The sequence below is a fragment of the Gracilinanus agilis genome, chromosome 4 (genome assembly GCF_016433145.1).
Source record: "Gracilinanus agilis isolate LMUSP501 chromosome 4, AgileGrace, whole genome shotgun sequence".
In the NCBI taxonomy this organism is placed as follows: domain Eukaryota; kingdom Metazoa; phylum Chordata; class Mammalia; order Didelphimorphia; family Didelphidae; genus Gracilinanus; species Gracilinanus agilis.
Genome location: NC_058133.1, coordinates 117,030,986 through 117,048,549, shown reverse-complemented (window position 1 = coordinate 117,048,549; position 17,564 = coordinate 117,030,986). Strand labels below are relative to the sequence as shown.

General features: G+C 36.4%; 1 protein-coding gene across 1 annotated transcript in view; it reads left to right on the top strand.

Moving 5' to 3' along the window:
- The window catches only part of KCNH1 (potassium voltage-gated channel subfamily H member 1), a 613,189-nt gene that overhangs the window by 67,961 nt on the left and 527,664 nt on the right, over positions 1–17,564 (top strand). The window contains exon 6 of the mRNA XM_044673205.1: positions 14,377–14,769. Within this exon, the coding sequence (XP_044529140.1) occupies positions 14,377–14,769 (393 nt within the window). The remainder of the gene's footprint in view (positions 1–14,376; positions 14,770–17,564) is intronic.

Sequence of the window (17,564 nt, the reverse complement as noted above, 5' to 3'; positions counted from 1 at the left end):
CTTTTTCTTTCTTTCTTTCTTTCTTTCTTTCTTTCTTTCTTTCTTTCTTTCTTTCTTTCTTTCTTTCTTTCTTTCTTTCTTTCTTTCTTCCTTTCTTTCAATATTTTTCCATTTTTACATGATTCATGATTTTCCCCACCCCTCTTCCTTCCCTTCTCCTGGAGCTGACATGCAGTTCCACTGGGTTATACATGTGTCATTGTTCAAAACCTATTTACATATTATTTATATTTGCAATAGAGTGATCTTTTAATGCCCAAACCCCAATTATATTCCCATCAAACCATGTGAGCAATCATATGCTTTTCTTCTGTGTTTCTGCTCCTACAGTTCTTTCTCTGGATGTGTATAGCATTATTTCTCATAAATTCCTCTGGATTATCCTGGATCATTGCATTTCTGCTAGTAGAAAAATCCATTACATTTGATTGTGCCACATTGTATCAGTCTGTGTACAATGTTCTCCTGATTCTGCTCCTTTCACATTGCATCAATTCTTGGAGTTCTTTCCAATTCACATAGAAATCCTCCAGTTTATTATTCCTTTTAGGCACAATAGTATTCTATCACTATCAGATACCACAATTTGTTCAGTCATTCTCTAATTGAAGGATACCCCCTTGTTTCTCAATTTTTTGCCACCACAAAGAGCACAGCTATAAATATTTTTGTACAAGTCTTTTCCCTTATTATTTCTTTGGGTTACAAACCCAGAATTACTATGACTGGATCAAAGGGCAAGCCATCTTTTAAAGCCCTTTGGGCATAGTTTCAAATTGCCCTCCAGAATGATTGGATTAACTCACAACTCCACCAGCAGTGTATTAGTGTACTACCTTTCTAATAGTCTACTCTCCAATCTCAGACAATCATTTGGGTTACATCAGTTGCTTTTATTATAAGGCAAAAGTGCCAGCTTTTCTGACTCAAACTCCTGCGTATGCTCTCAATAGATTAAAATACAATTGGGAAATATTTAACAAAATAATTTAACATAAAAAATATAGTAAACATTACATTTAAAAACTAAGTCTGTATGTAGCCCATAGGCATCCTTATGTATATAATAGTCATTCCTGTTTCCATTTGAGTCTGATATTATTGCTGCAAGGGATCTTAGAGATGCCAACTATATACTGATCCCTAAATTTCAGTTCCACAAGAAGATTTTAGAATTCTCAAGTAACTTAGTACTTATTTTGAGGTTGTGTTCTTATTTTCCCTCAGCTTTAACCTTCGAGGAGCTAAACTCTTTCAGCTTGTAGCTCTCAAAGAAAGCAAGGTCCTTTTTGACAATAGATCTATTTGGTGAAAGCACAATGTGTTCTAAATAAGATACCTCAGATGCTAAATGTAGCAATATAATGAAAATTGAGTTTTCACGGGAGAAAACATGGTTCCTCCTTTGGGAATCTACCACCTAAATAAATATCTATAATTTGGGCATTTATAATAGCAACAGTTGTGGTCAGCACAAGTCAATAAGCCATATACCACTCAATTTCATAGTTTCTATTGAATTATAGACAATTCAGTTGGAATGGGATACATACATAGCAACATTCAATCAGTTAGAACGCCCAGTATGACTTTGGATCTGTACTCCATGCTACATTTGAACTGAATATTTTGCAGACCCCTTTCTTTCATGACACCAGGAAAAGTTGGAGGAAGAAATTGTAGACAATTCAGTTTGGTTAAAAAACAGTAATATCTTCAGATCATCTCCAACTTTAGTTTAAAACTGTTCTCCCTAATGTCCCTTTCTCATAACTCAAGCTTGTCACTTGATTTCCATTGGTTCTTTTCCTCAGAATTTAGGTTAATTTTTTTCCATAGACCATCTTTTGTGATAATGCCACTTCATATTTGTGTAGGGCTTTCCCTTTTTCTTTTTAAATCTTTTTTCTGTAATATGCAAAAGCAATTTTCATCATTCATTTAAAAATTTTTGAGTTCCAAATTTTTTCTCTCCTTCCACTCCAACTGCCCATTTAAAAGGAAAGCTATTTGACATAAGTTATTTACATGCAGGCATAAAAATATTTTAATTTCCACATTAGGCATATTGTGAAAGAAAACAAAGACCAAAAAACTCTAAAGAAAAATAAAACTTTAAAACATATGCTTCTGTCTGTGTTCAAATTCCATCAGTTCTTTCTCTGGAGATGAATAGCATGTTTCATCATGAATCCTTTGGAATTGTCTTAAATCATTGTATTGTTGGGAATAGCTAAGTCACTTACAGTTAATTATTCTCACAGTTGATCATTACCATATTGCTGTTATTATGTACAATGTTCTGGTCCAGCTCACTTTACTTTTCATCAGTTCATGTAGGTCTTTCCAAGTTTTTCTGAAAGTATCCTGCTCATCATTTCTTATAGCATTCCATCATGATCATATACCCTAATTTGTTTGAGCAATCTCCATTTGATTTTCTGATAATTCTGAGAATGGGAACCAATAGAGATTATGTAAATCAATCCCTTCACTTTCCAATCTTTGTCTACAAAAAGATGCTTTAAATATTTTTGACATATAGGTCCTTTCCCTTTAAAAAAATCTCTTTGGGATACAGACCTAATAGGGATATTTCTGGGTCATCAAAGGGTATGCACAGTTTCAGAACTTTTTGGTGATAGTTACAAATTGCTCTCCAGAATGGTTGAATCTGTTTGCAATTGCACCAGCAGGATATTAGTGTTCCAATTTTCCTATATCCCCTCCCACATTTGCATTTCTTTTTCTGTAATATTAGCCAATCTTAGAGATATGAAGTATTACTTCAGAGTTGTTTTCATTTTCATTTTTCTAAACAATAGTGATTTAGAACACTTTTTCATATGATTATAGATAACTTTGATTTTCTTCATCTAAAAACTACCTGTTAATATCCTTTGACTATTTATCAAGTGGGTCATGACTTTTATTCTTTTAAATTAGTCTCAGTTCTCTCTATGTCTGAAAAATGATGCTTTTATTAGAAAAAAATTTTTGTTTCTTATAAACGACATATTGTAGGATTCTTGTTTTTAATCCACTCTGCTATCACTTCTGTTTTATAGATGAGTCAATCTCATTGATATTCACAGTTTTTATTACTAATGGTATATTTCCCTCCATCCTACTCCCCCTCCCATTTATCTTTGTATTTTCTTTCATCTTGTCCCTCTTCAAAAGTGTTTTGCTTCTAACTACTGCCTCCCTAAATTTGTCCTTTTTTCAGTCCTCTCTTCTCTAATCCCCCAATTCTTTTACTTTCCTGTCAGATAAGATAGATTTCAATACCCAAATGAGTGTGTATGTTATTCCCTCTTTGAGTAAGTTCTGAGGAAAGTAAGGTTCAAGCATTGTCCATCACCCTTCCCACCACATTTTCTCCTCCAGTATAATAGCTCTTTTGCCCCTCTTTTATGAGAAATCATTTACTCCATTCTACCTCTTCCTTCCTCCTCTCATTGCATCCCTCTCTTACTCTTTAATTTTATTTCCATTTTTAAAAGATATCGTCATATCATAGTCAACTTCTAACTGCCCTAACAATGATGAAGATTTTAGGTGTTAGAGATAACTTCCCATGTAAGAATATAAAAATTTTAACCTTATTGAATCCTTTATGGTTTCTCGTTTTATGCTTTTCTTGAATTTTTGTATTTGAAAATCAAATTCTCTATTCAGTTCTGGTCTTTTTATTAGGAATATTCAAAAGTCCTTATCTTCATCTAATACCCATTTCCCCCCCCTGAAGCATCATACTCAATTTCCCTGAGTAGGTGATTCTTTGTTGTAATCCTAGCTCCTTTGCCCTCTGAAAGATTATAATTTAAACCTTCTAATCCTTTAATGTTGTTCAGGAGTCTCCAATTCTTTGTGGTCACCTTTTCTTGGCAAAGACATTAGAAGAGTTGCCATTTCCTTCTCTAGACCACTTTATAATATGAGAAAACTGAGGCAAAAAATGTTGCAATTAGCTCAAGGTCACATAGCTAGTCTTCCTGATTGTAGGTCCTGTTTTCTTTCCATTGTACCCCCCAGATGCTTAATGAAGAAACTACTATATTTGTTTTGTTCTGATTATTGCTCCACAATATTTGAATTGTTTCTTTCTGGGTGCTTGTAATGTTTTCTCCTTGACCTTGGAGCTCTGGAATTTGGCTGGGGCTTTCATTTTTTATCTCTTTTAAGAGGTGATGGGTAGATGCTTTCAGTTTCTATTTGACCCTCTGCTTTTAGGATATCTGGAAATATCCCTTAAAAATCTCTTGAATATGATGAGAAGAATGTTTTTATTTATCATGACTTTCTGGTAGTCTAGTAATTTTAAAATTATCTCTTCTCAATCTATTTTCCAGGTCAGTTTTTCTTTCCAATGAGATATTTCAAATTTTCTTCTATTTTTTTCCATTCTTTTTATTTTGTTTGTTTGTCAGTGCTTCATGGAATCATTAGTTTTCACTTGTCCTGTTCTATTTTAGGAAATTACTTTCTTCAGCAAGGTTTTATGTCGCCTTTTCCATCTGGCCAATTCTTTTTAATATGTTCTTCTTTTTAGTGAATCCTTGTATATCTTTTTTGATTTTGCCAATTCTGTTTCATAAGAAATTCTTTTCTTCAGTGGATTTTTGTTCCTTTTTTCCATTTGGCCTATTCTATTTTTAAGAGATTATTTTCTTCAGTATTTTTTGTTACTTCTTTACCTGTTGACTCTTTTTTCTGGATTTTTTTGTATCACTCTCATTTCTTTCCCCAATTTTCCTCTACTTCTCTTAATTAATTAAAAAATTCTTCTTGAATTCTTCCAGAAATCCTTGTTGTGCTTGTGTCCAATTCACACTTTTTCCCCCTTAAGAGTTTGCCTGTATCTTTTTTACCATTACCATCTTCTTCTGATTTTGTGTTTTGAGCTTCCATGTTACCATCACAACCTTCAATGGTCAGGTTATTTTTTGTTATTTGTTCATTTTCAAGCCTATTTCTTGACTTTGAACTTAATGTTAAAGTTGGGCTTTGCTCCCAGGTTAGAACATTACACTCCACCAACCATCAGGCTTTTTTTTTTGCTTCTCTTTTTAGGGTTAGTCCTGGAGATCTTTAAATTATCAGTTCTTTCAAGTTATCAGATCCCTATGATCTAAGGATATGTGTGGTCACTGCTCTCCTGGACTATACTATTGTCTATTAGTGAACACTAGTACCCTTTTCTGTTCTGGAACTGTGACCAGGGTCTCTGCTCCTGTGAGGGAAGTCTGGAACCATGTACTGGCAATGCAACAGGGTCCTGCTCCCAGTGCCAGCAAAAAGTCTCTTATAATCTCCTTCTGACCACTTGCCTACCCCCATTACCATCTGTGGGTAACTGGCTGATTCAGTCACCTCAAAGGCCTGCTGCTAACCTGTCAGTTTGTAGCCTATGGTCCATTCTTACTCCAGGGAGATGAAACTCTTCCTGTTGACCTTCCAAGTTGTTTTGGATGGGAAAATATGTTTCATCCTGTCCTTTTGCTGGTTATGCTGCTTCTGAATTTGTTTTGAGGTATTATTTTAATATAAATTTGAAGAGGAATTTGGGAGAGCTCAGGTCAGCCCCTGCTTTTACTCTACCATCTTGGCTCCATCTCTGGCTTCACCATTTTCAAAGCCAATATTATCTTATTTTGCCACATGACAATTTCATAAAGTAAGCAGAGCAAATATCACTTCTACCACTTCCATACTGGGAAATTGAAGCTTTCAGTGATCAAGAGGCTTGTTCAAAATCATACAGCTAATAGGGTAGAGCCAGGGCTAGAAAAATCTTTTTTCTTTATTCAGTATTGTTAAAAAATTATGATGCTTCCAAGCATATTCTTCCTGCTTCACATGGTTTTTGTGAAGCCCAAATGAAGCTAATATATGTGTGAATTCTTTAGAAATCATCAAATCCTGTTTATTTGGATTAATTGGAATATCTTCAGGCTGGGAGTTAGAAAACCTGAGTTCTGATTTCAGCTCTGCCTCTGACTCACTATGTGTGACTCAGGGTGATACTTCAGCTCCCTGGGCTACCAGGCTTTATTTTCCTGTCTGAAAAATCCCCTCTCAGGTTTATTTCAAGGATAAAAGGCTAGGAGTGAGAGGTCTAAGGAAGTAAAAGTGCTATTAAGAAGTGGGTATTTAGTCATGCTGATTTTCTTAATTTGCGGGATCTCTTCCTCTCCCAGTTCTTGAACTGACTTGAAAAGTGAGGTAGCAGCCTCTATGAAGCACCTACTTTATACTGGGATCTGGGGAAATAAAGTAAAGAAGAGACAGGGGTTTTTATTCTGTGGATAGCATCTAACTGAATGTGGCTCAGGGGAAGTATAGGATCTCAAGCACCTAAGTTATTCCTGCCCTTAAGAAACCTCTATTTTAAGGGGATAAACCAATTGAATATTCAGGGACTGGCAAACGGAAGCATTTGAAGGAGGCATTCCCATATTGACCAAAGTAAATTGCTTTCCTAGAACAGGCTGTCTGGGAGGCTGCCCTAATATGGCTTCTCTGAAACAGAAATGATCAAGAATCTTGCGTCCCATACTAGTTGGAAGAAGATTGGTGCTGAGCATCACCTATACCTTACTTACCCTGAAGATACTAATGCATACAGTGAGTAACCTTAGCACAGAACCTTGGCACATACACTCACAGATGGTATTAGACAGTGGGATCACTACCCACATTGATTTTCCTTAGCTTTTCCTTCTTACTATACAATACTTGGTGGATTTCTTCTAGATGGATTGGAGGGAGGAAGAAAGGTCATTAATGTTTTCAACTGAATTGAACCATTAACCACTTTAATACTTTAATTCTTTTCTTCTAAAAAAGCTATTGTGGCATCTGGACATTCTGATAAGTGAATGCAAAGTTTGTACTTTTGCCTGGATCTTAGGAGCATTGAATTCCCATTGGGAAGTTGCAGTTATAAAAAGACAATGGAGTAGAATTTCTCTTTGTTCTCTTCCTCTGGCTTTTCCTACAAACTGTTCACTTCAAATATGGATTGGAGTAAAGACCAAAAGGCTATTCTGGGGGATTCTAACTGTTTGAATCTTCCAGAAAAAAAAGTGGGAAGAGAATCTGCAATCATCCGAACCCCAAAGTCCATTTATTAAAGCCTCTCTTCATGATGTTGATATATCATTGCTTAAAAATAAAAGATCTAGTTCCAGAAATGGGGAATGGAGAAATCATTTTTTTAAACCCTTATCCTCCATCTTAGAATCAAATACTGTGTTTTGGTTCCAAAGCAGAAGAGCAGTAAGGGCTAGGCATTGGGGGTTAAGTGACTTGCTCAGGGGTCACACAACTAGGAAGTGTCTGAGGCTAGATTTGAACCTAGGATCTTCAGTCTCTAGGTCTGGCTCTCAATCCACTGAGTTACCTAGTTACCCCCACTAGAGAACTTCTTGAATAAAATCACCCAACAGCTCTCTTTGAACTAGAAATCCAGAAAACTTTTTGGAAAAACAAATTGAAATATGAATGAGTTGCTATTTCAGAGAAATGTGAAGACACTACTGACTCAGACTTCCCTTAGGTAAAGACAGATTCACTCAAACTTTTGAATCTGATTGACAAATTCACTAACTAAATCCAAATGGATTTCACAAAATTGTTGTCACCAGAATTGCTATTTTTCCCTTCAAAATGTTATTCTGTCTTGAGGGCTTGTTTTTTGGAACCAAGAAGCCTTATGTGATTTTAGCCTTCAGTCATCTAGGTTGGTAAGGAACTGCTCTTTTTAAAGTTCTTTCTCAATGACCTTGGTCTCAACCCCATCTTGTTTGAAAGCAAAACAAACTGAAACAAAAAAACACCAGTATTCCAGATTCTTCAAATCACCTCTACTTAGTGGAGCTTTTTTCTTTCTTTCCTTAAATTTTTTTTTTAATATTTTTAAATCTTTGTCAATGGTCACATGATTCACGTTGTCTCCCTCCCCTTTTCCAAACTCTCCCCTCCCAGAACTGACAAGCAGTTTCACTCGATACCTATTTCCATATTATTCATTTTTGTAATAGAGTTATCTTTTAAAAACCAAAAACCCAAATGATATACCCATATACACAAGTGATAAATCATATGCTTTTCTTCTGCATTTCTACTCCCACAGTTCTTTCTCTGGATGGGATAGTGTTCTTTCTCATAAGTCCCTCAGAGTTGTCCTGGATCATTGCATTGCTACTAGTAGCAAAGTCCATTACATTTGATTATTTCATAATGTTTCACTTTCTGTGTACGTTCTCCTGGTTCTGCTCATTTCACTCAACATCAGTTGATGGAGGTCTTTCCAGTTCATATAGAATTCAGATAGTTCATCATTCCTTATAGCACAATAGTATTCCATCACTATCATATACCACAATTTGTTCAGTCATTTCCCAATCAAGGGACACCCCCTCATTTTCCAATTTGTTGCCACCACAAAGAGTGCAGCTGTGAATATTTTTGTACAACCCTTTTTAATTATCTCTTTGGGGTACAAACTTAGTAGTGGTATTGCTAGATCAAAGGGCATGCATTCTTTTAAAGTGAAGCTTTTATTTCTGATAAGCAGGATAGTTGGGATAATAAAATAATCATATTTGTTTTATTTTAAGGCCTTTATAGTTTTTTTACAATGCTCTGGGAATCATAGAACTTATTTTTCCTTTTGTAATCTTATGTATTTTATTTTATTTTTAAGTTAATTTCCCCCCCCAGATTACATGTCATTATAATTTTCAATAAGTCTTCTGACATTTTGTGATCAATGTTCATAATAATATATGTATCATATAATACATACTTCCATGTTCATCATGTTGTGAAAATTGGGGACAAATTATCTCACATGAGAAGAATAAGAATCAACATAATAGAGAGGAAGTTGGGTTGGGGGGGCAATGTTTGAACCTTAATCTCATCAGAAGTGGTCCAAAGTAAGGACAACATCCACCCAGTTTGCTATAGAAACCAATCTTACCCTGTAGGGAAGAAGAGAAGGGGAAATAAGAAAAGGTAGGGACAGACCACTTGGGGATGCAGTACTATACACATATGATCCTGAGAGTTTACGCTCTTTCCCATACTTGTATTTCCACCACCTTAATGAAAAAGTGGGGGAGATGCATTTTATCATTTTTCCTTCAGGAACCAAGCTTGACTCTTATAACCACAATGTCCAGTTTTGATTTATTTTTGTTCTTTCCATTTATATTGTTGTAGTAAGTATGTATATTGCTTTTATGGTTCAGTTTACTTCATTCTAGGCTTTCCTATGCTTCTCTGATTCTTCAAATCCATTGTTTCTTAGAATATAGTGATATCCTATTAAATCCAGGTACCATTACTTGTTTTTTTTTCATGCTCCAATAGATGGGCATCTAATGTGATCCCAATTCATTACTGATACAAAAGTGCTGCCATAAATATTTCAGTATAACATGGGATCTTTCTATCTTTAATTTTCTTAGAATATATGCCTAGTGGTGGCATTTCTGGGTCAAAGATTATAAGGCTTTTATTTACCCCCCCAAAAAAAACCACAACTCCATATTCCTTTCCAGAATGGTCTAGTTCACAACTTCTATTTGCTTATCTTAAAGGTAGAGCACACCTTTCTGAATGTTCAGAGCCCAAGTGTTGTTACAAAAATGAAATTTAGTTACTATTATTTTTATGGGTTTCAAAATAAAAACACTATATCCAGATACATATTAAAGTAAGGCAGACAGTACTAAGATATGTGGATACTGCATCCAAGTTACAGGTCTTCAGAAAATGCCCATTGGTACTTTTTTACATCGAGACTATTAGGTAGATTTTTCATCTGAAACTGACTGATCCCTATCAAGCCACAGTCTTTCCACATCATCTGTCTGTTCGTAATCACATTTCAGTTGTACTCACAGCACATTTTAGTTATCAAGCACTTTAACATTTTATTTAATCCTTAGAACAATATTAAGATATTAATGGTAGATAGCATTTCCCTTTCTTTTTGCCACACCTTTTATTAATTAGCTAAATAAGTAGCATAGCATTATGAAAAAGCAATAGACTCTAAGTCAGCAGTTGTTGGTTCTACTGTTGGCTATGTCATGAGCTATGTGATTGTAGGTAAGGCACTTTGCCCTAGGACTCATTTTCTTCACTAGGAAAAATGAGGAGGAAGAAATGGGATGATCTTTTAGGAGCCTTGTAGCTAGCCCAGAGTCTGATTTTCTTTTAGAGAAGACATTATGGGTTAGTTCAATTCAATTAAACAACTGTTTATTAATCCTTCCAGAACCGTGCTTGGTTCGGGAGATACAAAGACAAATAGAGCCTAAAAGAACCTACATTCCGTTGGATGGGGATGGAAACCACACGAACAGAGAACATTAAATGCAAAGTAAGACTAAAGAATGTGACATAGAGTATGCTGAATCAAAGCCTTTGAACCTGAAAGTAAAAAATTACCTTTTATCTTCTTATAGAGGGGAAATGGAATTGCAATGGCACACATTCCCATGATGTGTCAAACTAGACTTCTTTTTGACCTTTTTTATTATCATGCAAACATACTTCTATATTAGTTCTTGTTATAAGAGCTCATACAAAACCCAAACCCCAAAATAATATTGTAAATACACTGTTGTGAAAGGTCGTATTCTTTGATCTGCATCCATTCAACTCCTACTGTTCTTTCTCTGGAACTCTCTTTGACCTTTGAAGAGTTATTAGACAGGTTTGAAAGAGATCTTTCTAATCTTTCTATTGCTGAGTTATGAGTGGAAGAGATGTAGAGCAGTAGAGCAGTCCTATTTAGTCCATTATCTATTTGGCTTGAATCTCCAGTCCAGGGGAAAAGAGAGGTTTTGTGACATGAGGGGAAAAGAAAGTTCATTTCAGAAATTTAGAAATGATTGTCAGAGCAAAGAAGTTTGACCTGCAAAGGCAGAAACAGTCCCTGAAGGAGCACTTTTCTGCTTGGCATGGACTTCCAAGTTCAACTGTGTACACTTTTCACCTCTAACTAGTAAGATTTTTTGGTAAATCCTAGCCTTAAGGCTCTTCTAGCTTAGCTTAGCTTTTCTGGGTTCCTCCCTATATTAGGTCTGCCTTAGTAAAATAAGAAACTCAGAGGAAGCCAAAAGCTTCCCAGGCAGGGCTTGCAGTCTGGGCAGATGGAGGTGGGTACTAACATGTAAATACAGCTCACAGGGTATACAGTTCACAGAGCTTGTGAAAGGAGATCTCTTTTGACTGGTGTATTCTTGTTTTATTGTTTTGCAATAGACAAAGATTGCTTCCTGATATTTTTGCTTGGAGGTATACGACTAACAGACATTAAATCACTTAATTCTCACCAAGAAATTTCTTAATCTACTAAGTGTTGCTGGAAGAAGTTGGCAAATCATGTTGATTGGGGCTTTTACAAATCTGTGTTAACTTCGGCTTTTCCTTCACTGTTACTGGATAATCCTTTTTATAAGTGTTTAGATCCTTCTCTTACTCCCCATACTAAACTATCTCTTTTCTCCTCAAGATTTCTCCTCATTATAAAAAAAACATCCAACCCAAACCTCATTTCTTGATCTATCCATTCTCACCACTATCATTTTATATCCCTCCTTCTCCTCTTACCTAAAATCCTTAAGAATTGGTATCTCTATTTCATCCCTAATCACTGATTTCTAAACCCTCTGCAATTTGGCTTCCAACTTCAACTAAAACCGAGGAACCAAAAAAACCCTTACCTTCTGCCTTAGAACCAATACTGTTCTATATTGGTTCTAAGGCAGAAGAGTGGTAAGGGTGAGGCAATGGGGGTCAAGTGACTTGCCCAGGGTCACACAGCTAAGAAGTGTCTGAGGCCAGATTTGAACCCAGGACCTCCCATCTCTGGGCCTGACTCTCAATCCATTGAGCTACCCAGATGCCCCCCCCCCAAAAAATTTTTTCTTAGTTGCCAATCCCATTTAAGTAAATGACTTGGCTTTCTATTTCACTGAAAATTGTAGCAATTTATGGTGAATTCTCTCATTTCCTGGCTTATACACTTCAAATACACACCTTTGTTTCAGTCTAAGAAGATAAGATAGGGTTTATTTATAGTATGGAGCTTTTTACTTGTGCTCTTTAGTCCATCTTCAGTTTTCTCCTTTAGAATCTTGCTCCATCACTCTCTCATATTTAACTTTCCCCTCCAAAGTGGCTCTTGTTGCCTATAAACATGTATAGTTCTTACTTCTCAAAAAAAAATCAACCCCTCTCCAAACTCCTTTCTTTGACTCTTCAAAAGTATTATACTATTTTCTTCTTCCTATTTAGTAATAAAACTCACATCTCTTGTATATATGTCTTCTCTACTGGCAAAGCCTTGTATACGCCCTTGTCACCTCTCTCCTGTATTTTTGTGATAGTTTTCCAGTTGGTCTCTCAGCCTCAAGTGTCTTCCCACCCAAATGCATCTTCCACTTAACTGCCAAAGTGATTTCCCCAAAGCATAGGTCTGATCATGCCATCTCTCTCAGCTGTATAGGATAGACTCCAGTGGGTTCCCATTACCCTCAGGATCATTATAAAATGCTATCTTGCATTTAACACTCTTTAAGATCAGACTCTTTCTTAACATTCTAGGCTTCTTTTAAAAAAGAAAAACTCTTAACTTCCATCTTGGACTCACTATTGTGTATTAGTTCCAAGGTAAAAGAATGGGAATGGCTAGGCAATGGGGATTAAGTGACTTGCCCAGTATCACACAACAAGGAAGTATTCAAGGCCATATTTGACTTTCTAGTTTTCTTACAAGTTATTTCTATTCATGTACCCTATGATCCATATAAAATAACTTATTTCTCTTCTTTATTTAAGATACATTATCTCCCAATTTCATGTCTCTTTCTGTTGTCTCCTATGGCTGTAACGGTTTGCCTTCTCTCCTCTGCCTTTTTGCTTCCATCAAGAGTGAGATCAGGTTACAATTTTTGCAGGAGGGAGTCCTTTTCTAATTCTCTTTGCTTACCTTCTATAAGTTTCTTTCCTCTGAAGTTATTTTCCATTTACTTTCTATATACCTTGTGTGTATATGTACCTCGTATGTACACACACACATATATACATACAAGTCTCCCTTCCACATTGCAACTTTTCCCATTGGGAAAATATATCACAGGTCAGCAAAGAAATTAAGTGGGAATTTTGGGGGAGTTTTGTGGAATCTGCAGATCACACACAAATTCCAGTAGACAATACCGAAATATTTTAGAAACTCAGAAATGCATAAAATATATGTATAGTACCATATAATCTCAACCTGTTTTATCTTTTAATACTATAAATATACACAATTTCTTTTTAAAGTTAAAAAAGGAAAAAGTTGAAGCATGGAAAGAAAGCAAAAAACAAAAAATACTTTACACAGATTTTCCAGATCATGGAGATATTGTGCCCCTGATCCCCAACAATATGAAAGGGATACTTGAGTCGTGTGTATGTATATGTGTATAGTTGTTTGTATGATGCCTCCCCCTTCAGAATGTGAGCTCCTTGAGGGAAGGGATTGTGTTTTTGCTTTTCTTTTCTTTGAATCCCTGTTGTTTAGTATCCTGTTTGACCTAGAATCAGTCTTGATAAATGCTTGTTGATTCTGGGCAAGTCATTTAATCTTTGCAAACTGGGGACAATAATACTGTGACAGGATTGTTGCAATGAAAGTGTTTTGCAAATCTTAAAGTGTTAGAAAAAGAGAATGATTGAGGTGACTAATGCTAATGCCATTAGGTGTACAGTTTTATGGTTAAGCAAATATTGTAATTAGTTGAATGATCTATATTTGCTACACACATACCAATTTCAAAAATAATATAATATATACACTTCATACTAAAACTTTAGGAGCAAAAGTTAGTCTTCGATGATTCAATATGTTGTAGCACCTAATTATTGTGCTACAAATGTGTATGGGAATGTTGATTAATGAAATTGTGCTACTTGAATGTGAAGAATCATATTCTTGTACTTTTATGACTGGCAGTTGACCACTCCTAATAGGATATATTGCCATAGCAACTTAATTCTTTGCTACACTGAATTATATCCCTGTTACTGCTTCTTCTTTCTTCTCTTCATTGTTTCCATTCTCTTTTACACCAAGTTTTTTCTTTTTTCTCCAAATAGTTTACTGGGTAATTTGCATTCAAGAGGAATATCATGACTTGTGGAGTCAACTATGTCCATATTTCTTCATATATCTCCTGTGCCCATTCCTGTGCCCATCCAAGATGGCATAAATGATTGACTATCTCAAGAAGAAGCCAATAACACAATTGTCTGCATCAGAAGTCTTAACTTAGTATTTTTTGTTTGTGTCTCTCCCCACAGGTCTTGCAGCTGGGTTCAGACATTCTTCCCCAGTACAAGCAAGAAGCACCAAAGACTCCTCCTCACATCATCTTACATTATTGTGTTTTCAAGACCACCTGGGATTGGATCATCTTAATCTTAACTTTCTACACTGCCATTTTGGTCCCTTACAATGTCTCCTTTAAAACAAGACAGAACAATGTGGCCTGGCTGGTTGTGGACAGTATTGTGGATGTCATCTTCCTGGTGGATATTGTGCTTAATTTTCATACTACCTTCGTTGGACCAGCTGGGGAGGTGATCTCTGACCCCAAACTCATCCGCATGAATTATCTGAAGACCTGGTTTGTGATTGACCTGCTGTCCTGTTTGCCCTATGATGTCATCAATGCATTCGAGAATGTGGATGAGGTTAGTATTTAATCCTAAATTCAGGCATTGGTCTTGTCCAGCAGTGCTGATGAAAACTAAATAATGAGGAAGATTGCTCCTTGTGGTTTAGTGGGCAGGACAAGAGAGAGTGGGACAGGCATAGTCCACAAAGAAAAATAATTATTGGGTTTTTAAAGCTGCTTTGGGTACTGGTAGACAATTGGGGTATAATTAAATCGATAGGAACCAGAGCAACAGCTACATCAGATAGTTCCAGGTAGGCCCCCCCACCCATTTTTTGTTTTCTGGTCTCTAAAACACTGTGGTGCCTAAGATTTTTGTTTTTGTTTTCTTCTTGTGGAATGTATACTCTTTGCTGCAAAGAATCACAGCACACTGACTAGTCAAAAAGCACCAAGAGAGAGTTGGGAGACATATACACATGTGCCATTTCTCTTCAGGGAGAGCAGGCAATTTTTTTTTCTTTTAGTTTTTTGTAAGTTGAAGTTCTGGTGGGTTTTGAGGTTAGCATATGTAATGTGCAAGTTTTGCTTATTTTGAGATTATTATACTTTGCATAATATGTATCCTGGGTAAGTAAAATTTATATCAAGCAAAATTATTTATACATTTTATTTTACTATAGTAATGTATCATCCAAAATTTTATGGTACCCTTAGAGAAACTTGCTCTATGTGAGTGTGCTGCTATATATATCATTGAAAACTATCATAATGGAATCACGGCATATCAGCCTTAGATGGTACCTCAAAGACCATCTGAGTCAAAGGGTCCTCAACTTTAAATCCATGAACTTGTTTTCTTAATATTTTGAGAACAGTATTTTAATATATTGATTTTCTCTGTAACCCTATGTATTTTATTTAACTCATTTAAAATATTCTGAGGAGTTCATAGGCTACAGTCTGGTACAAAGGATTCCACAAAAGTTTAAGAATCCTTGATTAAGTTCAACTTCCTCATTTTATATCCAGAGAATCTGAGAATAAGTAAGATGAAATCACTTGCCTAAGGTCATCTGGCCCATAACTGGTAGAGTTGGGATTTAAACGTAACTTCAAAGTCCACTATCCCTTTACTCTATACTTCCTTGTCTCTCATTGTGCCTTTTAAAAAAATCATTGTTGCTACTTTAGACAGTAGAGAAACAAAGGACCTGAGCAAACCAGTACAGATGTTGTCCTATGTTGGCAGAAGAAATGATAGAGTCCCTGGCAGGAAGGGTTAGTTGTAGAGAAATCTCTGAAGACGCTTTCATTGTCTTTCTGTGACCATGAAATCTTGATTGTTCAAGGATTGATTACCCTGTTTTTTTTTTAAACCCTTGTACTTCGGTGTATTGTCTCATAGGTGGAAGATTGGGCAATGGGAGTCAAGTGACTTGCCCAGGGTCACACAGCTGGGAAGTGGCTGAGGCTGGGTTTGAACCTAGGACCTCCTGTCTCTAGGCCTGACTCTCACTCCACTGAGCTACCCAGCTGCCCCTGATTACCCTGTTTTTAAGGGACTTTCTTTTCTTTCTCTTCTGATGCCTCCTCTTTGGCAGTTTTCCTTCTCATTGACTTCTTCCTTGCCAGGATGGGGTTTGAAGAAAGGGAGAGAATGGAAGGCAAATTCAAACTAGCAACCATTTGCTGAATGTCATCTACTCTGTTCAAGAAACTGGTGGGGGTGTGTCAAGTTAAAAAGATGAGTAAAGGGCAGCTGTGTAGCTCAGTGGATTGAGAGCCAGGCCTAGAGACGGGAGGTCCTGGGTTCGAATCCGGCCTCAGACACTTCCCAGCTGTGTGACCCTGGGCAAGTCACTTGACCCCCATTGCTTACCCTTACCAATCTTCCACCTATGAGTCAATGCACAGAAGTTAAGGGTTTAAAATTAAAAAAAAATGAATAAAATAGGTATGGTCCCCTTGTCTCAGGGATCCTATAATTCAGTAGGGGACATAGTCTAATATAGCATAATAGCAATAGTAGCTCACATTTATATATAGCATCTTGAGATTCACAAAATGTTTTCCCCTGTGTAGTCAACATGAGTGTAATTATTATTCCCATTTTTTGAATGAGGAAACTGAGGCTCAGAGAAATTAAGTAAGTTGAGTAAAAATGTATAGGTAGTAAGTATCTGAATCTGTATTTGGGTCTGTCTTTTCTGATTTCAAGGCCAGTGTTTTACTTACCATGCCACATTTCTTCCTTGTATGAAGTTCCCCTTCATGCCCCACCCCAAAACCAAACTACTAAGAGTTAGATGTTAATTAAAGGCAGAGAGAAGCAAGATTGCATATGGTTGTAGGTGATCAGGGAATGCTCTTTGTGGGAAGTAGCATTTGAGTTGGGAAGAGTGATTCAAATTTCATTGAGTAGAAATGGGGCAAGTAGAGGAACCAGCAGAATAAAAGCAACAGATATGAATATGCATGAGTTGGTCAGAGAACAGAAAATTGAATAGTTTAGCTGGAATATAGTTTATGCAAAAGACAGAAGTATGAGAGTAGCTCCACTTAGTGCAAGGCATAATGCTGGATTGGAGCTGGAGATACAAACATAGTCACACACACACACACACACACACACACACACACACACACACACACATCCCTACCTTTAAGGAGGAGTTGGTGCACTCTACTGGGAGGATTCAACATGCACACAAAATAGTGCGTAGATCTGAAAAGGTCTGTTGGAAGCCAGATCATGTGGGATCTTGGATACCCAGCTTAGTAGGATGGCCTTTCTTGTACAATCCATTTTTTCCCTACCAATTTTCAACTCCAATAATAAGTTTTTAGATGGAGTAAGTTGGGCTTCTT